The 17,802-nt window shown below is 43.1% G+C and overlaps 2 protein-coding genes across 2 annotated transcripts; both read left to right on the top strand.

Moving 5' to 3' along the window:
- The first annotated feature begins 1,189 nt into the window (after positions 1-1,189).
- Positions 1,190-4,326, top strand: si:dkey-12e7.4 (uncharacterized protein LOC558132 homolog). Its single transcript, XM_029668952.2, has 6 exons — positions 1,190-1,445; positions 2,391-2,442; positions 2,536-2,723; positions 2,824-2,982; positions 3,099-3,209; positions 3,382-4,326. Exons 1-6 carry the CDS (start codon positions 1,230-1,232, stop codon positions 3,493-3,495), a joined length of 840 nt encoding a protein of 279 aa, XP_029524812.1. The 5' UTR covers positions 1,190-1,229; the 3' UTR covers positions 3,496-4,326.
- Positions 4,327-7,718: 3,392 nt separating this feature from the next.
- LOC115134877 (synaptotagmin-2-like) lies at positions 7,719-8,933 on the top strand. Its single transcript, XM_029669042.2, has 4 exons — positions 7,719-8,133; positions 8,215-8,334; positions 8,433-8,514; positions 8,635-8,933. Exons 1-4 carry the CDS (start codon positions 7,771-7,773, stop codon positions 8,931-8,933), a joined length of 864 nt encoding a protein of 287 aa, XP_029524902.2. The 5' UTR covers positions 7,719-7,770.
- The last annotated feature ends 8,869 nt before the right edge of the window (positions 8,934-17,802 follow it).

Raw genomic sequence — 17,802 nt, 5'->3', positions numbered from 1 at the left:
CAAGGAAATTGAAGTCCTCAACCTGCACCGCTACAGCCCCGTCGATTAGAATGGGGGCGTTCTCGGTCCTCCTTTTCCTGTAGTCCACAATCATCTCCTTTGTCTTGATCACGTTGGGAGAGAGGTTGTTGTCCTGGCACCACACGGCCAGGTCTCTGACCTCCTCCCTATAGACTCTCTCGTCATTGTCGGTGATCAGTTGTGTCATCAGCAAATTTAATGATGTTGTTGGAGTGGTGCCTGGCCGTGCAGTCATGAGTGAACAGGGAGTACAGGAGGGGACTGAGCATGCACCCCTGAGGGGCCCCTGTGTTGAGGATCAGCGTGGTGGATGTGTTGTTACCTACCCTTATCACCTGGCGGCGGCCCGTCAGGAAGTCCAGGATCCAGTTGCAGAGGGAGGTGTTTAGTCCCAGGGTCCTTAGCTTATTGATGAGCTTTGAGGGCACTATGGTGTGGAACGCTGAGCTGTAGTCAATGAATATCATTCTCACATAGGTGTTCCTTGTGTCCAGGTGGGAAAGGGCAGTGTGGAGTGCAATAGAGATTGCATCATCTGTGGATCTTTTGGGGCGGTATGCAAATTGGAGTGGGTCTAAGGGTTCTGGGATAATGGTGTTGATGTTAGCCATGGCCAGCCTTTCAAAGCACTTTATGGTTACAGACGTGAGTGCTAAGGGTCGGAGAGTCATTTAGGCAGGTTACCTTGGTGTTCTTGGGCACAGGGACTAGGGTGGTCTGCTTAAAACGTGTTGGTATTACAGATTTGGACAGGGAGAGGTTAAAATGTCAGTGAAGACACTTGCCAGTTGGTCAGTGCATGCTCGCAGTACACGTCCTGGTAATTCGTCTGGCCCTGCGGCCTTGTGAATGTTGACCTGTTTAAAGGTCTTACTCACATCAGCTGCGGAGAGTGTGATCACACAGTCAAAACTGGAAGGTAGCTGTTATTGGCACAGAGGTTTGAAACTCTCTTTCTTGTTGGTCTTTTAACTAATTTGATGTCACCAGGCAAGCCGAAACTCCATCCCACCAAAACAGACTGAAATTTCAGGAGTTCTTTTCAAACAGCTCTTACACTAAAATTACATTATCATCATTTTGACAATTTCACAGTTCTAGTCCAACCTCATAGTGTGGAAATATATAAAACACGGGACATTGCGTGTATAACTGCACTGGGCCTTTAAATCATGTGACTAGGCTAAGCCACTTTAGTAAGTCATGGTATGATTACTCACTACATTAGATACGAAGAAATAGCCCACAACAAATCCACATTTCTCATAATAACCATGAGTAGTGCTTTTAAAAATTGCCGAACGGTAATGGTGACAGGAGCCAGCCGAGGCCTCGGTCTGCGAGTTGTGGAAAGTCTGGTGGCAGGGAACTCTGATCCGGACAAGATTATTATTGCCACGGCCAGAAACCCGAGCGGGGCCCAGGTAAATAAACATGCGGAAATGTTATACGTCTTGTTTTGAGCGTATCCTAGGCTACAGTATTGTAACGGCCCTGGGTTGGGTTTATAAGCGCGGAAATCGACTCTGCTGTTTTATTACATTGGTATCAGAAGTGACCAGACCTTACATCCACGACAGTGCGTGTGCTTGGCCGGTGAGCGCGTTCCTGTAAAATGTAGAGTCGCAAGCTAGCGTGAGGACGCGCTCTATGAAAGGAGGGAGTAATGTAACGACCCTGGGTTTATAAGCGCGGAAATCGACTTTACCGCACGAAGATGCTTTTGCGGCACAGTCGATAGCGCGATGGACTTCGGGCTGGAAGTTCGAGGGTTCTGCCTGTTTCATTACAGTATTCATTACAGTATTCTTTATTGGGGATGGTGGATGGTGGATTTTTAATTTTTTTATTTCACCTTTATTTAACCAGGTAGGCTAGTTGAGAACAAGTTCTCATTTGCAACTGCGACCTGGCCAAGATAAAGCATGTTAGCTAACCCTTCCCCTAAGCCTTTGCCTTAACTCCTAACCATAACCTTAACCCCTAACCTCGAGCCTAGCCAACGTTAGCCACCTAGGGTTAAGGTTGAAGGGTTAAGGTTAGGGAAGGGTTAACTAACATACTAAGTACGGTTAGAGGGGAATGGTTAGCTAACATGCTAAGTAGTTGCAAAGTAGCTAAAGTGGTCCGTGATGAGATTCAAACAAGCAAACTTTGGGTTGATAGACAATCTTATACACCCTACCCATCCACCCTTCTGTGTTTTTTCCTTAAGTAACCTTCTGTCTTATGTAACCATACCAAACGTAACATATCATACTAATTTGAGTGTCCTGGATTTACTATTTTATGTCTAGTCTATATCACTGGTGAATGCCGATCTGTCATGTGCAATGTAGTTGTGTGAAGTAATTCTCTGTGTTTTGCAGGAACTCCAGAAACTAGCTGAAATACATCCAAATATCCATATAATAACACTTGGTAAGAATAATTCAATCAATAACTTTTGTATGGATGATATAATGCTATATAAAAAATCATATTGTTTTCTTACTGACTTTGCCTCCTCTCCAGATGTTGTCAGTCAGGAGAGCATAGAGAAAGCTGCACAAGACGTTGACCTGCTTGTTCAGGAGCTGGGCCTCAATTGTCTAATCAACAATGCTGGAATCAATGTTGTCGCCAATTTTGAGACAGTCACGGCTGAGAAGATGTTGGAGAACTTCCACACCAACTCTGTGGCCCCCCTTATGATCACTAAGGTTTCATTTGTTAATTTTTATCTTTACATAAACAAAAATACATGATAGTCCACCTGCATGAGAGAAATAGAAATGTTCTCACATTCTGTATCTCTACCAGGCTCTCCTACCCCTGCTGAAGAGGGCAGCTGCCAAAGGCACGGGCATGGGCATCCATAGAGCTGCGGTCATCAACATGACTTCCTTGTTAGGGTCAGTCGAGCTCAACTGGGGTGACCGGGCCAAGAACTTCAAGTGGTATCCTTACAGAACATCCAAGGTATGTGTATCATTGGTCATTTGACAACCTGATAAATGTGGACAGGTGTCGAGCAGATATAAGCCTGACTAACATAAGTGACATGGCTCTGACAACAAGTTGTTCTGTATTGACAGAGTGCTCTGAACATGGTGACCCGATGCATGGCAGTGGATCTGGAGGCTGATGGCATCCTGTGCATGGGCCTCCACCCTGGCTGGGTACGCACTGACATGGGCGGACCAGAGGTAGGCCTCCATTCTCTACTCAACAGAGAGAACATAATGCACACTGCATCACAATATCTGTCCCTACATCCGTACTTGTTTATTTTAGTAATAGCCCCATGAGAATAAATAGTCTTTTTTTTAGGGAATCATTGATAATGAATAATCTTTAGAATTTCCCCTTTGCTTCCAGGCACCTTTGAGTCCAGAGGAGAGCATATCTTCTGTGTTGTCAGTAATTGGTGGATTGACTGAAAAGGATCATGGGTCATTTCTACACTACACCGGGGAGCCACTACCCTGGTGATTGGAATATCACCATGAATGATTTGATAAGTTGTTGGTTTGCACATGTTTATGCTTTGACTATGCAAAGTTGAATGTACTACCTAGATAGCAGTTTTGCATGAAAAAAATGCATCATGTAATGTTCCATATGACATTGATTTATTTGCTGTAACACTGACACTGTATGCCTAGCCTATGTTATTAAAACGAGGCAAGTTAATTGTTCTGTAGGCCTATGTGTAACAGGTTGAAGTGTCGAGGAAGCAAATAGTGGACAGTCTTTTGTTTGTCTTTGAAGGAATTTGTTCTTTCAGCCTAGGATAAGAGTATTTGAAGAGTATTATGAAGATGATTTATTTGTGTCTTTAGAAATATAGTAACATACAGTATCCTGGAAAATAACATTTATCCTCTGTTATTTCCCCTATGACGCATAGTAGGAGTTTGTCTGATGTTAGCTGAAATAAAAGTTATGCACACAAGTGTTGAGAAATGAGGAACAAGGAAGTGGGTGGATATGTGCTGCTGCTCCAGTTTCAACTGTTCTGCCTTATTATTATTTGACCATGCTGGTCATTTATGAACATTTGAACATCTTGGCCATGTTCTGTTATAATCTCCACCCGGCACATCCAGAAGAGGACTGGCCACCCCACATAGCCTGGTTCCTCTCTAGGTTTCTTCCTAGGTTTTGGCCTTTCTAGGGAGTTTTTCCTAGCCACCGTGCTTCTACACCTGCATTGCTTGCTGTTTGGGGTTTTAGGCTGGGTTTCTGTACAGCACTTTGAGATATCAGCTGATGTACGAAGGGCTATATAAATAAATTTGATTTGATTTGATATTTTAAAAACCTTCTCTTCCAAATGTTAGGAATACTTTTGCTTTGCTCTAGTTATCTCAGAGAGCTGCATGTCTCTGCACAAAACAAACACTATTAAGACATTTTCAATTCAGAAGTCAATTGTATATGATCACTTAAACATCCAAACACTACTAGATGACTGCTGAAACAATTCAACCCAGTTTTATGTGCATACTATCTTATTCATTTGGTGGCTATTTGGGTACTACATGTGATGAACCTCACCTAGCAGTTGCTTTGCAAATCGTGCTGGTGGAACAATGAGCCAGAGAGGAATAGCTTCAAATGTCAAGGCTGCTTTTGGAGTAAATGAATAAGACAAGCCAGTCTTGGACTGTCATTAGAAACTAATCAGACCTGTTTAACTAGGTGGTGGATAGTCAGGTGCTGTAATGATCAGTGAGTCAGTCCGCCAGAGAACGAATGTATGGTAATGTAAACACACAAATGACAGTGAATGGAGGAGAGGGACAGACAGACTGTCATAAGGTATTCATTATTATTTCACAAATATCACATTTCGTTTAGTCTTTTATAATTGGAAATCTCACAGATTGTGTTTGCCAGAGTGTGTCACTGTATTTCTATATGGCAATTGTAACGAATGGACAGAATACAATGAATAAGGAATAAGGATATGGGTGACTTCATTGTTATACACTTGTAAATAATGTGTAATAACATGGTATTGGGGAGCCACTTGCTTTGAAATATATCTTTAGCTTACTTCTCTAATATATACTGAACAAAAATATAAATATAACATGCATCAATTTCAAAGAAGTTACTGAGTTACAGTTCATATAAAGCAGTCAATTGAGATACATTCATTAGGCCCTAATCTATGCCGTTCACACGATTGGGCAGGAGTGCAGCCATGGGCCCACCCACTCGGCAGCCTGGCCCAGCCAATTTTTCCCCACAAAAGGGCTTTATTACAGATAGAAAGATTCTCAGCATCCCCCCCCCCCCCAGATGGTTCCTGCCGGTGAGGAAGCCTGATGGGGAGGTCCTGGACTGGCGTGGTTACACGTGGTCTGCAGTTGTGAAGCCGGTTGGACATAATGGCACATTTTCTAAAACAACGTTGGAGGCAGCTTATGGCAGAGAAATGAACATTAAATTCTCTGGCAACAGCTTTGGTGGACATTCCTGCAGTCAGCATGCCAATTACACGCTCCCTCAAAATTTGAGGCATCTGTGGCATTGTGTTGTGTGACTAAACTGCACAATTTAAAGTGGCTTTTTATTGTCCCCAGCACAAGGTGGGGGATATTCCACACCTGTCAGGTGGATGGATTATCTTGGCAAAGGAGAATTGCTCACTAACAGGGATGTGAACAAATTTGTGCAGCAAATTTAAGATAAATAAGCTTTTTGTGCTGTATGGAAATGTAGGGGATTTTTCTTTTCAGCTCATGAATTATGGGACCAACACGCGTTTATATTTTTGTTCAGTGTAATTTTCTTGGTTATGAAGGAGTTGTTATACAGCAACACTAACTAAAGAATGTTGTCTCGCTATAGCAGGGAGGGACACATTTTCTGAGCAAACTAAATAAATAAATTGTATTTTTTTAAATTGCTGGCCATAAAAGACTGAAAACACCAGGGAATCAGCTCCAAGTGATTGTAATTTTGGAAGTCTGTTCCCAAGTATTCCCACGCATAATAGAGAGATACATGTGATCGTATACAAATGTAAGCAAGGTTTGAAATTATAATGTTTTAGTCAAGTATTATATCTGTTTGGGCTTCTTGCCGTCAATTTACAGTCTACAAATTAGATGTAATTATGTTCCGGCCCCCTGACCACTCAAGAAAAATTGGCCTGCAGCTGAATCTAATTGATGATCCCTGCTCTAAAAGGTTAAATGTCCATTAATAATATGAACGACAGATGGGAGACAAGGACGATGTTCAAGTAGCAATGTTTTCCATAGGTGAGATTTTAGTTTCATTTCCAGAAGGAGACTAGCCGAAAGGTTGATACTGGTTCCTACAGAAGTCATTTAACCATTGAGAATTGCACTCATTTTGCATATAGGATACGAGAGTGAATATATGATTTGAATAGAGCATTAGAAGTGTTGAAATTATATGGAGTCCTGCTATACAGGACTTCACATGGCTGAGAGACATTAATTTCCTTTCCACCACGGACCTGTCCATTGGGGACCTACGTATGCCCTTCACTGAAGAGGTCAAGTACTGTATCCTGTGAATCTCTGCAGCCCTCTTCCTGATTGCTCTGAGCATTCTGGTGTGGCAATTATACCGATACCGCTCATATGCTCCAAGGAAACCTCGTAAGTTAACTAAAACTAATCTAAGTTATCAGTTGGCTTTTTGTCAAACCATATAGGTCAAACACCAATATACAGTAGAATTAGATCGAGTAAAAATTGAAGTACTGAACATTCTGTACAGTAAACTCCTACATTTTTGGGATTAGACTTTGGCTCATGCTGCTATATTTCTATTCACTGCAGTTGATGAGTTACTTTCTGATGGCAAGCCAGCAAAGACTGGAGTCTTCCACACAGAAACCCAGAGGCCTAATTTTAAGGTAAGAGCTCTCTATTACTTGTAACCATTAATTCATTTCTCACAAAGAACACTCTCCATTTAATTAGTCTACATTGCTATCACTGACACATTGAGCAACAAGCTTCTACTAATATCTTTCCACCCATGTTGTTCTTGGATTTTATTTATCTGTTATTTTACCAGGTAAGTTGACTGAGAACACATTCTCATTTGCAGCAACGACCTGGGGAATAGTTACAGGGGTGAGGGATGAATGAGCCAACTGTAAACTGGGGATTATTAGGTGACCATGATGGTTTGAGGGCCAGATTGGGAATTTAGCCAGGAATTCCGGGGTTAACAACCCTACTCTTACGATAAGTGCCATGGAACCTTTAATGACCTCGGAGAGTCAGGACACCCATTTAACGTCTCATCCGAAAGACAGCACCCTACACAGGGAAGTGGGATATTTTTTTAGACCAGAGGAAAGAGTGCCTCCTACTGCCCCTCCAACACCACTTCCAGCAGCATCTGGTCTCCCATCCAGGAACTGACCAGGACCAACCCTGCTTAGCTTCAGAAGCAAACCAGCAGTGGTATGCAGGGTGGTATGCTGCTGGCACAGTGTTCTCTCAATGTTGCCTACCATAGTCAGTTTTCACACATTGTAATATACAGTGAGAGTTAGAGTTCACAAACTAGGGTTAGTCATTGTGAATTAGATTGGGACTGTAGCGTTTTTGTCAAATAACCCTACAGCCTACAACAACAAATGAATTCAATGCATTTACATCTCAAAAACTCACTCTTAAACACACTGAAACAGATATTAGGACCATATCTGTTCCCCAGGTGGAGAAGCTCCATGAAGAGGCGCGGAGGTTGAGCAATTGCCTGTCCATGGGCAGCCATGTGGAGTTGCTCAGCCTGGAGGACCAGCAGGAAGAGGTGGTGGTGCAGGGCTCCCTGCGCTTTTCCCTCTACTATGACCAGCTGCAGTCCAGACTGGTGGTCACCCTTCTGGAAGCCTGGGGTCTGCCGGTGAGGGACTTAAGTCGCAGTGTGGACCCCTTTGTGAGGGTCCGGCTGCTATGGGCCGGACAGGAGAAGGAGAAAGAGGAGCAGTCCTCTCCTTCGCTGCAGTGTGTGCTCCATGAGTGGCAGTTCCATATGGTGAAGGACAGCAGCAGCCCAACGTTTGGGGACCAGTTCTCCTGCTCTCTGGAGGAGGAGGATGTCCCTCACATCACCATCAGGTTTGAGGTACAGAACTGAGAGAATTATTTTAATGACATTGACAAGCTAATTAGATCAGATTAAAACATATTTTTCTCTTTTCCATAGGTTAAAGACTTTGATCAATTCTCCAGGCATAGGATCCTGGGAGAGGTCAGAGTTCATCTGTGCGATATGGAAATCTCATACCCTCTTGAAGTCATCAAGGACCTACAGGCACCACAGAAGGTGGGTGATACAGTCTATCTGGATCTATGTGTAAAAAATTATATCAATCCTGTCTGTGAACTGTCTTGACTTCAGTAATACATCATTATAATTTCCAGGACCTGGTTGGAGAGGTGCTTCTCTTTACCCTCCAGAGGCTAGAGGTTGGTCTGCTGAAAATCAGGGCACCACCTCAGCCAAGTAAAAAAAAATCAAGGTAAATGCCACTTTTCTTGTGTGATAAACTCATTATTGAGCTGAAGTTGCATACTGTTGCATTGTAGATGAAGGTTCTGTTGACTCTGTTCACAGCACTGTAAGGCAAGATCAGTGTCCTCTGCAACCAGTTCAAGCTGCGGCACCAGAAGTCCACTGTGAAGACCTGGAGGGATGTGACCGTCTTCAACGAAGTCATGATGTTCACATTGCCAGACCCACAGATCAGGGAGTGCTGCATTGTGGTCTCTGTGTACGAGATCCCTGCAGCCAAGAAGTCATCCAAACTTCTGGTTGGCCAGGTCACCTTTGGAAAGGGAAAGAGCTCAGAGGATGAACACTGGAGTTTGATGATGCGATCAATTCGTCAGCCAATAGCAAAGTGGCATCAGCTCTTAATCTGAGGCTATCCAGGCCAGACTACCTACTTTGACTATGTTCTTGTGATGCACAGCATATTGGAAATGTGTGAAGGATCAGCATTACAGGGGATTTACACTGACATTTAGTTTTTCAAGCTATTTCTCACAACTGATATCACCTATCTATGAAATATAGACTACTATATTGAAATTGTGTGGATAAATAATACATTCCAGCTGCTCACCTGTTATGAGCAGTGCCTGATCACCTGTGAATAATAGAAGTATTACCAGTAGGCTAAGTATTTAACGTTGCGCTGCAACCCCCCCCTCCCTCTCCCCTTTTTTAGGAACACTAGAGGGCACTCTTACTCAGTAGTTCATTTCTTGAAGAAATCTATAGGCAAAGAGGTTGAGTAAAAACATTCACATATTTATACAATCTCGGCTCTGAAGTCGGACTCCCACGAGCAGTTTAGGCACTTTCAAGGTACTTCAATTTCTTCTAGAAAATTGGTGCAGACAGTGGCGTCATGCCCATAGGGCATGCCCACATTTTATCATAATTATTTATAAAAAGATCTGTCAGCTGTATTTTGTGGAGGGAACACACTGACTGGACCAGGCAAAGAATAGCTCCATCCCCCATTCTCCCTGGTAAGTGGTTCCTTCCAAGGTGCACGGAGCAAAAAGATGCCTAGGCAGGATGCTAGATAGTGCGTGCAGTATCATCAGTGGAGGGGAGACTCACTGGGCATAGACGTCAATTCAACGTCTATTCCACGTTGATTCAATGTTATTTCATTGAAATGACGTTGAAACAACGTTGTTTCCCCCAGTGTGTGCCCAGTGGAGAGAGAGTAGAGTGACACACACAGCGTTTGATTTGATTTTATCTGCCGGTGATGGGCAGGAAGTATGTTTGTAAATTAATTTGTTCAAGCTATGAAACCTATGCTTCTTACGGAGCCTTCATGATGAATAAATAAAACAAAACTGTTTTGTTTCTCTGTAATACTAGCCACCTAACAATTTGATGAAGTTGCCTTTAGATATCCAGCTAGATAGGTTCCCAATCTCCCAACCTCATAACTAGCTACCAAGCAATTTCAAGCTATCAATCAAGTTAGAGTAGCTTGTCTAACTATCTTAGTTCAGATAAACAATGCAGAATTATTATTATTTTTTTACATTAGAATTAGGCATGTTTGACGTGTTAGAAAAATGCCAAATTCTCAGGTGTTTGAAAAATGCAAGAACAGAAGGATTGTCTGAGTTCAGACCGCAACCCCAAAACATGTGCTTCCCCAATCACAAAATGAAACTACAAAATCTCTCCCAACACTGTGAGCTGTTGATGTGAGATTAGTGGTCAACTTGCATCTCACCCTCTCAAGGCCATTCCCAGGCGGTGCCCACCCCTTTTCCAGGCCAATGTGCTGTTAGCTCTTGCTAGCTGCCACCCCCCTACCTACTACCTCCTAATGTGAACAAGCAGAGGCCTGAGAAAATAAACGTAGAGACCTTGAGATGGAAGGGACCTTCAGCCGTGCCTTTAGAGGGGCTGCAGTCTACAGGCAATTACTGTCCAGTGTCCACACTCCTAATGATGTACAGCTCTCAGGGGTAATGCAGGTCAGTGACCTGCCACAGTGGGAGGATTCTGTCCATTCTACTAAGGGTTTTGCACAGCACAATATGCACACAGCCATAAGGCTTTTTAAAACCTCTTAAATGTAACTAAATGTAATTGTAAGTATAATCTATGTAATCCCCAAAAGTAATTATTTATCATGAGAGGGACATAAACAATAACTAAACAATAACTAGTAATGCTGCATACTCCAAGAAAGGTTAAAATTATTTTTTATAAATTGCTGAGATTTAGTCACTTGAGGACACAAGCTCAAGTACATAGTACAAATATGAGGAAAATATGAAAAGGAGGGCCGAACATGCCCATTCACATTGACGGGGCTGTAGTGGAGCGGGTCGAGATTTTCAAGATCCTTGGTGTCCACATCATCTACAAACTATCATGGTCCAAACATACCAAGACAGTCGTGGAGAGGGCACAACAACACATTCTCCCCCTCAGGAGACTGAAAAGATTTGGCATGGGTCCCCAGATCCTCAAAAAGTTCTACAGCTTCACCATCGAGAGCATCCTGACCGGCTGTATCACCGCCTGGTATGGCAACTGCTCGGCATCCCCCCTTTAATTTTACACTGCTGCTACTTGTGTTTATTATGCATAGTCACTTTACCCCTACATACAGTGGGGAGAACAAGTATTTGATACACTGCCGATTTTGCAGGTTTTGCAACTTACAAAGCATGTAGATGTCTGTCATTATTATCATAGGTATACTTCAACTGTGAGAGACGGAATCTAAAACAAAAATCCAGAAAATCACGTTTTAATTTTTTAGTAATTAATTAGCATTTTATTGCAGAACATAAGTATTTGATACATCAGAAAAGCAGAACTTAATATTTGGTACATAAACCTTTGTTTGCAATTACAGAGATCATACGTTTCCTGTAGTTCTTGACCAGGTTTGCACACACTGCAGCAGGGATTTTGGCCCACTCCTCCATACAGACCTCCAGATCCTTCAGATTTCGGGGCTGTCATTGGGCAATATGGACTTTCAGCTCCCTACAAAGATTTTCTATTGGGTTCAGGTCTGGAGACTGGCTAGGCCACTCCAGGACCTTGTGATGCTTCTTACGGAGCCACTCCTTAGTTGCCCTGGCTGTGTGTTTCGGGTCGTTGTCATGCTGGAAGACCCAGCCACGACCCATCTTCAATGCTCTTACTGAGGGAAGGAGGTTGTTGGCCAAGATCTGACGATACATGGCCCCATCCATCCTCCCCTCAATACGGTGCAGTTGTCCTGTCCCCTTTGCAGAAAAGCATCCCCAAAGAATGATGTTTCCACCTCCATGCTTCACGGATGGGATGCGGTTCTTGGGGTTGTACTCATCCTTCTACTTCCTCCAAACACGGCGAGAGGAGTTTAGACCAAAAAGCTCTATTTTTGTCTCATCAGACCACATGACCTTCTCCCATTCCTCCTCTGGATCATCCAGATGGTAATTGGCAAACTTCAGACGGGCCTGGACATGCGCTGGCTTCAGCAGGGGGACCTTGCGTGCGCTGCAGGATTTTAATCCATGACGGCGTAGTGTGTTACTAATGGTTTTCTTTGAGACTGTGGTCCCAGCTCTCTTCAGGTCATTGACCAGGTCCTGCTGTGTAGTTCACGAGGTGAGATCTTGCATGGAGCCCCAGACCGAGGGTGATTGACCGTCATCTTGAACTTCTTCCATTTTCTAATAATTGCACCAACAGTTGTTGCCTTCTCACCAAGCTGCTTGCCTATTGTCCTGTAGCCCATCCCAGCCTTGTGCAGGTCTACAATTTAACCCTGATGTCCTTACACAGCTCTCTGGTCTTGGCCATTGTGGAGAGGTTCGAGTCTGTTTGATTGAGTGTGTGGACAGGTGTCTTTTATACAGGTAACGAGTTCACAGGTGCAGTTGATACAGGTAATGAGTGGAGAACAGGATGGCTTCTTAAAGAAAAACTAACAGGTATGTGAGAGTCAAAATTCTTACTGGTTGGTAGGTGATCAATCATGCAAGAAAATGCTAATTAATTACTTAAAAATCATACAATGTGATTTTCTGGATTTTTGTTTTAGATTCCGTCTCTCGCAGTTGAAGTGTACCTATGATAAAAATTACAGACCTCTACATGCTTTGTAAGTTGGAAAACCTGCAAAATCAGCAGTGTATCAAATACTTGTTCTCCCCACTGTACATGTACAAATGACCTCGACTAAATTGTACCCCCGCACATTGACTCGGTACTGGTACCCCGTATATATAGCCTCTGTATTATTAATTTAGTGTGTTACTATTTATTTAATTTTTTACTTTAGTTTGTTTAGTAAATATTTTCTTAACTCTATTTCTTGAACTGCATTGTTGGTTAAGCGCTTGTAAGTAAGCATTTCACCGTAAGGTCTACACTACACCTGTTGTAATTCAGCACATGTGACAAATACAATTTGATTTGTATATGTATGTATGAATAGGAGCAGCAGGGTAGGCAGGGTAACCTAGTGGTTAGAGTGTTGGACTAGTAACCGGAAGGTTGCAAGTTCAAACTCCCGAGCTGACAAGGTACAAATCTGTCGTTCTGCCCCTGAACAAGGCAGTTAACCCACTGTTCCTAGGCTGTCATTGAAAATAAGTATTTGTTCTTAACTGACTTGCCTCGTTAAATAAAGGTAAAATGATTAAGGCTTGAAAGGACTTTCATTTTTTATAATACAACTATAAGATTTCACCTTCCTTATAACTGTAGAACACATATTTGAATATTTAGTGTTAGAGAAAATGTGCGTATTTTCTAAAGGTCTCTCTTGATCAAAACGTCTGCCCCCATCTCTGTGAATGTCTCACACAGCTCTAGCTTAGCTTCCTGAACTCATTTCTCTATGACAAACAGAAAGTGTTATTTGCTTTAAATCTATGAATTCTTTTTAGATTAGCCTACTAGCTATAAATCAATCTCTGAATGTGCTTCACCAACAAAACCACTCTCTCCTACTGCTGATTCCAAACATATGTGTTATTCATCCCATCTTCCAGTGGTGTCAGATTTCACATCCTCCTTCATTCAGTCAGTAGCGACACTCCTGTGTCCATTAGAATAAGGGCTACTGCTCTATGCAAGCCATTTCAATCAACGCTGTCCACAGATCGGTCGAAACTGTTACCAGAACCATACAGGTCCCCTAAACAGGGGACTTTAAATCAAATAGATTTTATGTGGACCTGCAGCTCTACATTTCATAGTTCCCTTCTCTAGGAACAATGAAAGGTTACTCTCATTATAATGTTGATTGATTCAGACTGTGCAGCGATACAGAATATCTGTCTCAAAATAGTAAACATAATAGTAAACATAATTATGTTATGTCATTGTCATCAGCTGCTCTGACATTTTGTTAATTGCTCCGCGTGAAATTAAGAAGTAAATATTTAGTCACTGCTGTTAACCGCTTTCCTCGTTGGATTGCCAACACTGTGAATACAGTTGAGGACTTCGCTTCACCTGTGGCCTCCTCTTTCATGTTCAATAGAAATGTATTTTTTCTTTATACTGAACAAAAATATAAACTCTCATGTTTCATGAGCTGAAATAAAATATCCCAGCAATGTCCCATACACACAAAAAATATATTTCTCACAAATTCTGTGCACAAATTTGTTTACATCCCCTAAAAATACTATTTGTTTATTTATTTTGCTCCGAAAATGTGGCCCTCCCTCCTATAGTGAGACAACATTCTTTAGTTAGTGTTGCTGTATAACAACTCCGTCATAACCAAGAAAATTACACTGAACAAAAATATAAACGCATGTTGGTCCCATAATTCATGAGCTGAAAAGAAAAATCCCCTACATTTTCCATATGCACTTATTTATCTTAAATATGCTGCACAAATTTCTTCACATCCCTGTTAGTGAGCGTTTCTCCTTTGCCAAGATAATCCATCCACCTGACTGGTGTGTCATATCAGGAAGCTGATTAAACAGCATGATCATTACACATGTTGTACTGTTACACACCTTGTACTGGGGACAATAAAAGGTCACTCTATAATGTGTAGTTTTGTCACACAACACAATGCCACAAATGTCTCAAGCTTTGAGGGAGCACGCATTTGTCATGATGACTGCAGGAATGTCCACCAGAGATGTTGCCAGAGAATTTAATGCTAATTTCTCTACCATAAGCTTCCTCCAATGTCGTTTTAGAGAATTTGGCACTATGTCCAACCAAATTTGGCAGTACCTCCAACCGGCCTCACAACCGCCCAAGACCTCAACATCCGGCTTCTTCACCTGCGGGATCATCTGAGACCAGTCACCCCGACAGTTGATCAAATCAAATGTTATTTGTAACATGTGCCAAATACAATAGGTATTTTACCGTAAAAAATAACAATAACGAAGCTATATACAGGGGGTACATGTACTGAGTCAATGTGCGGGGTAAAGGTTAGTTGGGGTAATTGAGGTAATATGTACGTGTAGGCTGGGGTAAAGTGACTATGCACAGATAATAAACAGTGAATAGCAGCAGCGTAAAAAAAGGGGGTTAATATGCAAATATAACATTTGATTAATGTTCAGCAGTCTTATGGCTTGGGGGTACGTTAAGAAGCCTTTTGGAACTAGACTTGGCGCTCCGGTACCGCTTGTCGTTCGGTAGCAAAGAGAATAGTCTATGACTTGGGTGGCAGTAATCTTTGATGATTTTTTGGGCCTTCCTCTGACACTGCCTGGTATAGAGGTCCAGAATGGCAGGGAGCTCAGCCCCAGTGATGTACTGGGCCGTACGCACCCTTTGTAGCACCTTGCGGTCGGATGCAGAGCAGTTGCCATACCAAGACGTGATGGCAACCAGTCAGGATAGGATACTCTCGATAGCGCAGCTGTAGAACTGTTTGAGGATCTGAGGACCCATGTCAAATATTTTCGGTCTCCGAAAGGCATTGTTGTGCCCTCTTCACGACTGCCTTGGTACGTTTGGACCATGATAGTTTGTTGGTGATGTGGACACCAAGAAACTTCAATCTCTTGGCCTACTCCACTATAGCCCTGTCGGTGTGAATGGGAGCGTGCTCAGCCCTCCTTTTCCAGTAGTCCATGATCAGCTCATTTGTCTTGCTCACGTTGAGGCAGAGGTTGTTGTCCTAGCACCACACTGCCAGGTCTCTGACATCCTCCCTATAGGCTGTCTCATCGTTATCGTTGATCAGGCCTATCACCGTCATGTCATCTGCAAACTTAATGACGGTGTTGGAGTTGTGCGTGGACACGCAGTCGTGGGTGAACAGGGAGTACAGGGGGACAAAGCATGCACCCCTGAAAGGCCCTCGTATTGAGAATCAGCGTGGCAGATGTGTTGTTGGCTACATTTACCACTTGGGGACAGCCCATCAGGAAGTCTCGGATCCAGTTGCAGAGGGAGGTGTTTAGTCCCAGGGTCCTTAGCTTAGTGATGAGCTTTGAGGGCACTATGGTGTTGAACGCTGAGCTGTAGTCAAAGAACAGCATTCTCACGTAGGTGTTTTGTCCAGGTGGGAAAGGGCAGTGTGGAGTGCAATAGAGATTGCATCATCTGTGGATCTGTTGGGGTGGTATGCAAATTGTAGGGTTTCTGCGAAGATGGTGTTGATGTGAGCCATGACCAGCCTTTCAAAGCACTTCATGACCTCTAGTCATTTAGGCAGTTTATCTTGCCATTTTTGGGCACAGGGGTAGGTATTACAAACTCGGTCAGGAAGAGGTTGAAAATGTCAGTGAAGACTCATGCCAGTTGGTCAGCACATGCTCTGAAAACGCATCCTGATAATCTGTCTGGCCCTGCTGCCTTGTGAATGACCTTTTTAAATGGTCTTACTCACATGGGCTGCGGAGAGCGTGATCACACCATTGTCTGGAACAGCTGGTGCTCTCATGCATGGTTCAGTGCTGCTTGCCTCAAAGCGAGCATTGAAGGCATTTATCTTGTCTGGTGGGCTCACGTCACTAGGCAGCTCGCGGCTGGGTTTCCCTTTGTAATCCATAATAGTTGTCAGATCCGGTGTAGTAGAATTTAGTCTTAGTCCTGTGTTGACACATTCATTGCCTGTTTGATGGTTCATCGAAGGGCATAGCGGGATTTCTTATAAGCGTCCGGATTAGTGTCCCACTCCTTGAATGCAACAGCTCAAGCCTTTAGCTCAGTGCGGATGTTGCCTGTAATCCATGGCTTCTCGTTGGGATATGTAAGTACGGTCACTGTGGGGACGTGGTCAATGCACATATTGATTAAGCCGGTGACTGATGTGATATACTCCTCAATGCCATTGTATGAATCTCGGAACGTATTCTAGTCTGTGCTAGCAAAACAGTCCTGTAGCATAGCATCCGTGTAATCTAACCACTTCTGTATTGAACGAGTCACTGGTACATCCTGCTTGAGTTTTTGCATGTAAACAGGAATCAGGAGGATAGCATTATGGTCAGATTTGCCAAATTGACGGCGAGCTTTCCACGTATCTCTCTGTGTGGAGTAAAGGCGGTCTCGAGTTTCTTTTCTCTCTGGTTGCACATGTGACATGCTGGTTGAAAAGAGGTAAAACGGACTTAAGTTTTCCTGCATTAAAGTCCCCGGCCACTAGGAATGCCGCTTCTGGTTGATCATTCCCTTGTTTGCGTATGGCCTCATTGAGTTTGGTCTTCGTACCTGCATCGGTTTGTGGTGGTAAATCAACAGCTATGAAAATTATAGCTAAAAACTCTCATGGTAAATAGCGTGGTCTACAGCTCATCCAGTTTATTCCCCAGTTTTTGCACGTTCGCCAATAGGACGGATGGTAAAGGTGAATTATCCACTCCCCAACAAGTTCTCACCAAGCATACAGATTTTGGGCCCCTGTATCTGCATCTCCTCTTCATGCGAATGACGGGGATTTGTGCCTGGTCTGGGAGGATATGTACATTTTTTTCCTTCGATTCATTAAAGAAAAATCTTTGTCCAGTCCGAGTTGAGTAAGCACTGTTCTGATGTCCAGAAGCTATTTTCGGACATAAGAGGCGGTGGCAGAAACATTATGTAATAAAAAAGTCACAAACAACTAGAAAAAACACACTGAAAAGCACAATTGGTTAGGAGCATGTAAAATGGCAGCCTTCCCCTCCGGTGCCATTTTCATGATTAAACTGTGGGTTTGCACAACCAAAGAATTTCTGCTCAAACTGTCAGAAACCGTCTCAGGGAAGCTCATCCTCGTGCTCGTCGTCCTCACCAGGGTCTTGACCTGACTGCAGTTCAGCGTCG

Source organism: Oncorhynchus nerka, linkage group LG9a (genome assembly GCF_034236695.1).
Source record: "Oncorhynchus nerka isolate Pitt River linkage group LG9a, Oner_Uvic_2.0, whole genome shotgun sequence".
Taxonomy (NCBI): Eukaryota; Metazoa; Chordata; class Actinopteri; order Salmoniformes; family Salmonidae; genus Oncorhynchus; species Oncorhynchus nerka.
This window is presented reverse-complemented; position numbering and strand designations above follow the sequence as displayed.

Coding starts and splice junctions, on each gene's coding strand:
- si:dkey-12e7.4 (XM_029668952.2), top strand. CDS start 1,230: ATGATTACTCACTACATTAGATACGAAGAAATAGCCCACAACAAATCC. Junction 2,443..2,535: donor TATCCATATAATAACACTTG/GTAAGAATAATT, acceptor CCTCCTCTCCAG/ATGTTGTCAGTCAGGAGAGC. Junction 3,210..3,381: donor CTGACATGGGCGGACCAGAG/GTAGGCCTCCAT, acceptor CTTTGCTTCCAG/GCACCTTTGAGTCCAGAGGA.
- LOC115134877 (XM_029669042.2), top strand. CDS start 7,771: ATGGGCAGCCATGTGGAGTTGCTCAGCCTGGAGGACCAGCAGGAAGAG. Junction 8,335..8,432: donor ACCTACAGGCACCACAGAAG/GTGGGTGATACA, acceptor TATAATTTCCAG/GACCTGGTTGGAGAGGTGCT. Junction 8,515..8,634: donor CAGGGCACCACCTCAGCCAA/GTAAAAAAAAAT, acceptor CAGCACTGTAAG/GCAAGATCAGTGTCCTCTGC.